The following is a 10,195-nucleotide window of genomic DNA, read 5'->3' on the forward strand; positions in this document are numbered from 1 at the left end:
ATCTGACTGCAGGTGGTTGGAATGGTGACAGTGGCAGTCTGTTCCCCAACAGGGAAAAAGATGCTCATTAATTCATCAATAATAAGCTAACACACAAGGAAAAATAGGCAGACTAATCTGTAGCAATTGTTAATAGATACCTTCTAAGGTAAAAAGCCAATTTGCATATGGACAAGATGAAGCTACTTCCTGCACCATTCTACTTTAAAGTTCTCTACTTTTTGTACTTACTGTCACTTCAGACAGGAAGCACTGATGAGAATGCAGGTGTGCAACTTCCATGTTGACAACTTCAGACTGGATGATGTATGTCAAAAAACACCACCTGCTTTGGAGTTCTACTTGGAACAATACAAATCTGTCTATTACAAAGGAGAGATGCCTTAGACATCAACACCTGAAGTGTCACTTCAGAAATAAAATCTCAGATTTTCTTACCTGTTCAGTTTTCCCTCACAAACTCCGAGCAATAACACGAGTGAGAATCTGGAACCACAACTTGTGAAGTGAAAAATCAACCAGCCTCCTACCCTTTTCCAAATAAATGCAGATCATAGTTTATACAAGGCAAGAAACCTCTTTTCGTGATTGTGAAAGGAATTGGCATAAATCAGGTGATGAAAGGTAAAGAAGAAATACATTATACAATATACAGCAGCTTGGTAAACAGCAATTTGATCTTGTAGGAAGTTATCTTCTTGACAAAGATAAACTGGAAATATTTTTACAGGGAAAAAAAAAAAAAGAAACAGTCTCCAGCTGTTTTTCACAGTTGAATTTCAGGAGATCATTACTGTGGAAGTTTCTACAAACATCTCACAGTATCTGTGATAATGCTATATAATCATTAATGATGGATTTTTATCTCCTAGCTTGATAGAAGGATATCTTTATGTTTTTTCCACATTTGTGGGTCATTTTATGATACCAAAGATTAGGGATGCAGTGGCACCTATTGAGTCTGCAGAGGGCTGAGTCCTATAGGGAGACAAAAAAACAACCAAGAACAACCACAACAATTAATTCAGTGACTTTTTTCTCTCTCTCACTCTAGTGCTGAATTTACGCAGAAGAATCCTCTGGCTTAAGGAACATGCAGCTCAAACTGCCAGTTCTGTTAAGTTGTAGTGACTCATTTGTCAGTTCCAGTTATGACTTGATTAAAACGCCTGTCAAGTAAGCATCGTGGTGCTGTTCCACAAAGAGAACCACACTGCTGCTTTGATTCTCACCAGTTAATCACTTCTATGCAGCATGCAGCTAATTAAATGGCAATACCTCTACAATTCTCTTTATAGTACAAGTCACCCTTGAACCCTGCTCTATTTTACATTTGGGCTGACCAGCCAGGTGCCTACTAAACCATCTGTGCCTCTTAGGCAAGAAACATTCCAACACATCTACAGGCCAGGATGCAGTTTACACTGCCAACACTTCCCAGAGTAACTCTGTTGTTTCAGTTTCACTGCTCCATAAATCAATATTTTCTCTTTACATAGGAAGAATTGGTACTGATGCATACAAAATACTTTAAGGAACTGGGTAGCAGATAGGCCAAAATTCTACAAGCAGCAAACTTTACAGTGCTCAAAATATTAGAATACTAAATATCACATTCATAATGTAAAACATCATTCAGCTCTTAAGTTGAACACTTGATTTTTCAATTGAATTTGAGAGGCTTCCTTACAAAGGTAGCTCTATCCTTTACATATACGAGTTTGTTGGACATTCTTAGTCTCAGTTAAGAAAAAACTGCTAGCGTTAGAACACTGATGACAGGATAACATCCCTGCTATCAATTCATTTAGGTAAATCTATCACTCTTAGACTACACAGTTTCAAGCATCCTGATAGGGGGATGATAGATTTACTGATAGGGGGAGATATCTACCACAACAACAACGAAAACTAATACAATACACATAACTTCCTCAAAGTACAAGGAACAGGGAGCATTCAAAAGAATTACCACATGAGCACACATATGACGTGCTGCGTGATATGGTTTAATACTAGTGGTGGCAATGGTGATGAGGAGATGGTTGGACTGGATGATCTTATAGGTTGTTTCCAACCTTGTGATTCTATGATTCTATGTTAATCTTACGCAAATCTACACCCTTCCAACATAGGCAAATTTTGAGGGATAAGAAGTGGACAAAGGATGTAGGAGAGAAAAAGAGAGATCAAAATCAGAGCAGATTTAGAACAGATTAATGCACATATACACAAAGCAGCTGAGTTATAAATCTTTGAGTAGTGTGTTCATATTTTTGTTAAACCTACAAGTGGATGGCATCGTCTGGCTGATGCCTGGATGAATATCAGGCAGAATGACACCCTTTATGAGCTGAACACAAGTCAACTAGCTCAGTGAGTAATTCAGTAGTTGTTGAATACATGTTCTGTATTGTTACAAAAATCCTGAACACATCAAGAAACACAAAAAGCTTAAACATATTTCATCTTTAGATTTATTATTTCAGAGGCACTTAATGTCTTACATTTATATAGCGCCATTTTCCCCTCAAAAACACTTTACAGTATTTACATACAGGAATGTTTCCCACCACTGTTGAAATGCAGCCACCTGACTAGTACCAATACCATCTTCAAAGCATCAACAGTTCAGTACTCTGCCTTACCAAGATAGATCAGAATTCCAATTTACAGAATTCCAACTTGTGCTATTAAAAAGACTTACGAGCTAAAATACAGCATCACAGTGCAATTCTGCAACATAATTGAGACTTGATCACTTTCATTAGGTTTTACAAACATTCATTTATATCAAGCCTATCTCAAAATACTTCAATATAAGGCCTTTTAAGAATATCATTCTAAAACATTTCTTGTACTATTTTATAAGCCTTGTTTGCAATCAAGCTCAGGATGTTTTCTCTTCCCTCTCAGTATATTCAGAAACGCTAGGTCCTGACCCCAAGGAAATATAGCATCTTCCATGTCAATGAATGCCACGTCGTCTATAAAGTCAAATTATTTCTCCTTGGTTGTAAAATAGGACTTTTTTTAGTTTATTAAATAAATCTGAGGTTACACAAAACTCTGTTAGCAACCCATTGAATTGTGAGGAACCACAGGACTGGTTGCTGGGGTTCCTTATCAGTGTGCTGTGTACGGTTTTGCTTGTCAACGTTAGAATTTTGTTGAAGTATTCCAAGTCTGTCCTAATCACAAACATAACAGCAACTTCCTCACTTTATTATTATTATTTTTTTTTTGCTTCATGTTACACAAAGGGGCTGGTATAACAACCCTTCCAAGAGAAGTTGCTGCATTTGTGCTGACAATTTTCACAACAATAGCTATCTGGCATTCATATTTTCACAGTTTCAGTCAAAAAAAAAAAAAAGTTACAACCTCACTTAATGCATGCTGCTACCTGCTACAGTACAAATTAGGCTGATACACAAATCTGAGTGAATAGAAAATTAGTAACATGAGATTTGTCTGTTTGTTTTCTATTTGTGGAACGAGCATAAAAATTTGTTCTGGCACCTTATGCTCCTGAATGTGACACACTCTGACCTTCCTCGACGCATCCTACCACAAATCTACTGTGATCAGTGGATTCTTAGACTAGGATAGCTGTTTGCATTTGAATACTATCAAAGAGTACTAGCAGTGAAAGCTAAGGGCAAGAACTATGATCAAAGGAAAAATACTAACAGGTAGCCATCTCAACATGAATGATGAAATAAGGAAATCAGCATACAGCAGAACATCCAAATTCATATCCATTTTATGAAAAGACATTTTTTAAACTATACCTGTGATAAAAGATGCACAGAGCAGATTTATTGCATATTTTATGCATGCCTTCACGTAATGCATTCCTATATTATTTCTTATGTGGAACAGTAAGGAATTATTAGACCTTCAGTGTAGAACAGGTATTGCAATTTTGTTTTAAAGCTTAAACAGTAATTCAGTTTGAGTTATACCTTCCTACTCTCTGATGACAAAATTCACCTTGCTGCATTTATGTTTGTCAAAATCTCACGGCCACCAGAGTCATCATTTGTATGGGGGAAAAATGGTTACAGTAAACAATTTAAGAGTTTGAATTCATCAAGGGATTTGGCAGCCAGAATAATAAAACCAGCAGGGACTAGCCGTACTCAGACAGCGCTGAGAACTGCTGGTAAATTTTTTATTTCTATTTTTTAAATCAGAAATCAAGAAACCTCACAACCAAAATTAGAGAAAAATTTGAAGGATGAAAGCATTATTTTAGGCTTCACAGACTAGAAAAATCTATCAAGTACCATTATCACTTACTTTCAAATTTGCATCCGTAAAGCAGCCAAAACCACAAGGAGATATGATTTTTTTTTTTTTAAGAAAAGGAAAAGTAGCTGCTGCATCACAAAACTGAACACACACACAGCACACAGAACAGCCTGTTAAAGTTATCTTCCAGAGAATGATCTGAGTCTTTTCTAACTTCTACCAATTTCAAGAGAAGAATGATTGCTCCAACACTTTGTGAGAACTATTTGCTTTCTCAGATAGCTGGAACATCATCTTTCTTTTCCCCTTCTGATTGATTAACCCTTTCCTCCCTCAATTTCCTCTCAACTCTTTGTTACCATAGGGTTTCATTGACAGAAAAGGTGGAGCTATAGGAGAGGTCTTAATAAATCAGAAGAGAATGAGATTAGTGAGCAGCAGATGACAGCATGGACAGACAAAGGTCAAAAGAAAACCCAAAACCCAGCACAGCACTAGCTTAATTTTCTTAGCAGAAGGAATTAGTTTCATCTTTCAGGTTCAGTCCATTCTTCATCAGCAAAAGTGTATTGGCTACATCACAAGGCTCGGTGAAGGAAAAGGCTCTTTCTGAACCAAGCAGAGCATAGATCTGAAGATGGGATAATGTCCTGCATTGTTTGAGATAACTCAGAAAAATGCATAGAACAGAGCAAAATATCCAAGACTGCTTTGCAGGAACAAGAAAGAGGTAGCAACCCTAATTTTAACAGGGCTTTTCACTGAAGGGAAAGAAAGTCTACAAAAGTCAAATCAGCTGATTTCAAATGGTTTGCATCCCAGGATGAATCAGGTTACACTGATTTAAGCCCAATTTAATTTAGGCAGGTTTTTAAACCACAAGAATAAAGACATTCTTAGTACATACTAATAATTAAACCAACATATACACAATTAGCAATATCCTACATAATAGTAAACGCTTAAGAGCTTGTTTTAAGTTATCCTAGTTAATTTGTTTAAAAACAAGCTGAGTAGATTTACTGTACAAGGTTTGCCATTCTACACATTTCCAGTAATCAGTCTCTGTAGCAGTTCAGTTTATGAGCTTTAAGATCCAAATTCAACTGTGTCTTCAGTTATCTTCTTGAATTCATAGTTTCCTCTGCCATCCATGCGCAAGTAAAACTGAAACAAAAACACATACATTATCAATCCCTTAAAAATTACCACCCCGTAAGCACACAAATAAGTTACAATTTTTAAGAAGCTTTAACATGAAATCTTAAATTCAGCTGGCCAGGGCTTCCCACCTTGTGCTTCACTAAATTCGATTACCTCTAGGAAAAAAAAGTATGTGTGTGCATAATGTACATAAACACACACAGATTTTGTTTTTATAAAGCATCAATCTACAGGTCATACCCAGACTGAATGTTGATCTTCTGTCTGCTGTGACAATGTACTGAAAGCATACATTCATCCCTCTTTATTAATTCAGCTTCCACCCCTCCTCCCTTCCTGTTATACACACACACACAGTTTGAGTCTATGTATTAAGAGAGAAATTTACGTACAGGTTTAGGAGGTAGTATCTTCTGAAAGCAAGTTCTCCATACTTTCTACTGAACTCTCATTAAAGTTGGTTTGCTGTTGGCTTAGGGTTATTTTTTCAGGCTAAAAACTTTTCATAATTAGATGTGCAAGAATATTTCAAATACTGCAACAGTATATGAAATAATCCTTTTATTAAATTAACCTTTTAATAAAACAGAACGTGACCTACTAGGAAATAAGATGTGAACATCTTGAATTTAATAGAAAAATCAAAATAAATCTCAACCAACTACAGATATACTTAGTAAAAGGATAGATTACGTACATCATGATGTTTCCAGAGTGACTTCCGGTGGGATACAGTGAAGAGAGTAATGCCAACCTACATGAATAAGGAAATAAGGCAGTTAATGTCATTTTTCTCATGGAGAGATAGTATTTATTTGTCAGCCTGATACAGCTGATGAAGTTAAATTCATAAAAACAAGCTTCCAGACCACTAGTCTGTGTAATAGTAAGCAGTGTAAATACATAGCCTTAATGTAAGAACTTACAATTAAAAAAAAAAAAAAAGTTCCAACTTTCCCAATTGATTTCACCATTCTCTTGCTCCTGATCGTTTGGTATTAATAAGGCAAGGAAGATAAAGCTTCAGGTGACTAAAATACAGCTGATAATTTAACATAGTCTACTTAAACATGAAAAAAAAAAAGTCACAAATTCCCAGGCCACAAAAGCTGTTAATTATAACCTTTGTAAGCGACAACTTAAAGGCAATTTTCCTTTGCTTCCTTGCAACTCAGTTAACTATGCATCCCCAGCAGCTGTACCAAACACAAGACCAAATGGCTCCAATAATAAAACGGTAATTTTCTTTGTTTCTGCAAGGACAGATTAGATAGGAACTCTGCTTCTCAGCAATATGCGTTAGTCACCTGGCAACCGTAATTCTAAAAACAAGCGGACGTTCCAGTCTTAATGAAATAAAACACCCTAAACTGTTCTTACAAAATGTTCACAGTATTCACAGTTATGTGGCAAAATTACTTCAAGAAACAATGCCTATTATTCTGCAGTCCTCATCTAATGAGAGTTCTGATGCAGAGTATCACATGTACACCTCAATTACCAAGAGACTTTAAAACACTTATCGAACCCTAGCAGGCACAAAGAGACCTTGCATGCCCTGAGCTATTCTTTTTCCTCCCTCCAATAAATTCTATACTAGGCATAAGACAGAATCCGCTTATAGTATTTTCAAGTTTCCTCTTAACCACAGATACAATTCTAGAGATGTATTTGAGGAAAAACATTACATGTTTTTAGGAGTACATTTCAAATATCTCTTGTAGACTAAGTAAACTCTTTCGCTTTTCTTAGCCATGATGAACAACGGATGAATACTAAGGAAAAAACAAAGATTTTCTTAGTAATACAATCTCAGGGATGCAAGAGCAGAAGAAATGAGAAAGAGTGGATAGGCAGTGCCAAAGTTCTTCTGCAGCACTGATTTGTGAAGGCCCTGAGCGTTCTCCTCCAGAAACATCTTCATGCACACCCTGAATACTTCATTGTATAACACATATTCGAGCTCCCACACTAGGTTTGAAACAATACTAGGCACTTAATATAAGTTTTCTTCTGAAGTAGTAAAGAATACTTATCTGGAGTTGGAAGATGCAGCCTGGCCCTCTCAAATAACAAAGAAAAAAGATTATCTTTCTGCAAGGCACCATAGAAGCATGCAGAATGTCTGGGAAGATGACCAGGTTATTTGCTATGTAAATCACAGAACTGAGTAGGTGAGAAGAAATGAAATAGCAGTGGGCCATTTCTACTACAGAGATTCATGAGGCATTACTGCAGGAAGAAATAATTACACTAAAGTGATGAAACATACGTGTATTCACTAAGGACTGGCACAACTGCTATAGCTAGCAATTTCATCTCCAGTCTTTCTAAAATAGAAACTCACTAAAAGCAGTGAGAATACAGGAATGCTTTCTTGTACAATTCACTGAAAAATAAAAGGAAAGGACTTACCTTTCGGCAGTGGCTGTAAATGTAGCCTTCTACATCAACACTAACAGCACTGGTGCATTCATCCAGAATTGCAAACTGGGGCTTATGATAAAATAGTCTTGCCATCTGGAATGCAAACCGAAGAAACTATGTGGATACACGACTGCAGTCAGTACAGCCTTGTGACAATTTAAAATTAAAATCGATGTCCAAAAATTTACTGTGGCCAGAGAATTGAGAGCTGTACATTACATCATTGATTTTTTGTTTTTACTTGCAAAACCATTATTTTAAAAACATCTTTCACATAATCAAAGCGCAAGGAGTGGTACAAGCTCAACATTCTTACTACATTTCAAGCAAAAGTAATTGTTTCTTTAACTATGTGTTTTTGCTGTATTCAGATACTTCACTTCTTGGGGTTTCCTTCTTTAATATCAATATTTAATACACAAAATTTGCTTAAAATCCAGACTGCATTTTCAACTTATTTCCTGTATTTTTTAAGTACTTATGCTTTTGAGACATACAGCCATTCTCTGCTTTTCTCCTCCACTGAGTACATCCATCCAGTCCTGAACACTGTCCCAGCCTCCTTCACGCTCCAAGATTTGACCCAGCTGGACATTATCCAAGTACTCCTTCAGCACCTTTTTTGAAAAGTAGTAATAAAGTTTAAGTGAACTTTAAATACATATATATTTAGAAGAGTTATAAAGGGTTATCCTACTATGCAGGTGTAACATCAACCATGATAAACATTAGAAAAAAACTAAATGTAGCGTTTTTAATAGTATCAGTATTTTTAATCTAAAGCATAACCATTTGTTTCACTTAATATGAGTAAATGAATCACTTATTACCTGGTCAGAAATCCCTTTCTTTCGCTGATCTTCTAAAGTATCTGGGTATATAACTTGATCTCTGAGTGTTCCAAGAGTCATATATGGTCTCTGAGACAGTTACAGACAATAAGTTATGTCAAATATTTATGAACAGTCATCAAAGGAAGAGAGAGAAGACTTGTCTGTTAAAGTGCTTCATCTCACCTGAGGAACATAGAACAACTTTCCTCTTACAGGTTTTGTTAAACGTCCACCAAACAATGGCCACAACTACAAGAAAAAGATTTAAACTTGAGGAAAAAAGTTCTACAATTGTGTTTCTGTTGCAGATTCTTCCAAATCTATTTGAAAGTTTCCTTACTTCACCAAGAACACGAAAAAGTGAGCTCTTCCCACATCCATTTGGCCCACAAACCAGAACATTTGTACCAGATCGAACCTAAAAATGGAAAGACAAAACATTAAAACAGTAGTGAGAAAGTACTGCTGAAAGCTACTGAAAGCTGCTACAAATGATAAGACAAACTCTTGTCCTTGTAAGCTTGTACATAGTAGCAGATTTTGGCATCAGTGAAGAATTTCCAACAGTACTTAATTCTTTTCTCCAGCTAGTTTGGCATCAATTGCAGCAGGAAAAAAAACATACTTGTAACAAACTTTATTTGCAACAACAGTTTACTGCCTTTATTTTTCAAAATTAAGGAAAAACATGAATTTTGTTCTTGCATATGCACATCATACAAGCATTTTTGTTTGCTTGTTTTTATTCTTGTTTTGTTGTTTGTTTTTTTGTTTGTTTGTTTTGTTTTCAACTCTGACCACTTACCATTTTCACTTTAAAGTATAAAATGAAGCACAATACCATTGGAATGATATTTAAAATCTTACCTCAAAGTTCAGGTCTTGGATCAAAACATCACCATTAGGTGTCACCAATGGAACATGATCAAACCTATTTGCATTTTAAGAATAAAATAAATCAAAATGAGAGCAGATGCCTAAAGCTAGCTAGCACTGCATGCTTAGGCAAAGATTTCAGGAACAGAGATGACTTCAGGACTATTTCATTCAGTACATTATCTCAGTTTCTAACAACCAGCAGCAAAGAAAATTAAGACTGTTTTTGTTTGTTGGGTGTTTACTGACCCTCTTGAAAGGTTCTCTTCATGTATCTGTTTTCTGAATATTTCTAAATCTTTAGTCTCCAAAGCACCCTATGGTTTTAGCTTGCTCTTTTTAAATAGCTCTATCACCAACTTCCTTCTCCTGCCCTCCACCTATACTCCCATATCTGAGTTCCATACTAACTAGATTGAAGCTATTTAATGTCTTAACCTGCCTTACTTGGTGTCTTTGTTTCAGTAGTACTACTACATCCACCTATGTTCTTTAGGCCACAAAAAAAATAAAACAACCTGCTACTTAAGTACATCAGTGACCAAAGCATACAAGTGCTTTGAAAATGAATATAGACTTCTTCCTGATTTTTGCAGCTGAACTACATCAAAGAACAAAACATGCTATCAAAATCTTTT

General features: G+C 35.9%; 1 protein-coding gene across 1 annotated transcript in view; it reads right to left on the reverse strand.

The window, feature by feature from the left end:
- Window positions 1-2,459: 2,459 nt before the first annotated feature.
- Window positions 2,460-10,195, reverse strand: part of ABCD3 (ATP binding cassette subfamily D member 3) — a 26,732-nt gene continuing 18,996 nt past the window's right edge. Inside the window, 8 exon segments of the mRNA XM_042819720.1 lie at window positions 2,460-5,424; window positions 6,119-6,175; window positions 7,837-7,941; window positions 8,346-8,465; window positions 8,679-8,768; window positions 8,865-8,930; window positions 9,022-9,099; window positions 9,549-9,628. Coding sequence (XP_042675654.1) covers window positions 5,347-5,424; window positions 6,119-6,175; window positions 7,837-7,941; window positions 8,346-8,465; window positions 8,679-8,768; window positions 8,865-8,930; window positions 9,022-9,099; window positions 9,549-9,628 — 674 coding nt within the window. The 3' untranslated portion in view covers window positions 2,460-5,346.

This window comes from Centrocercus urophasianus, unplaced genomic scaffold (genome assembly GCF_019232065.1).
Source record: "Centrocercus urophasianus isolate 14NV4802_14NV808 unplaced genomic scaffold, USGS_Curo_1.0 seq_18, whole genome shotgun sequence".
In the NCBI taxonomy this organism is placed as follows: Eukaryota; Metazoa; Chordata; class Aves; order Galliformes; family Phasianidae; genus Centrocercus; species Centrocercus urophasianus.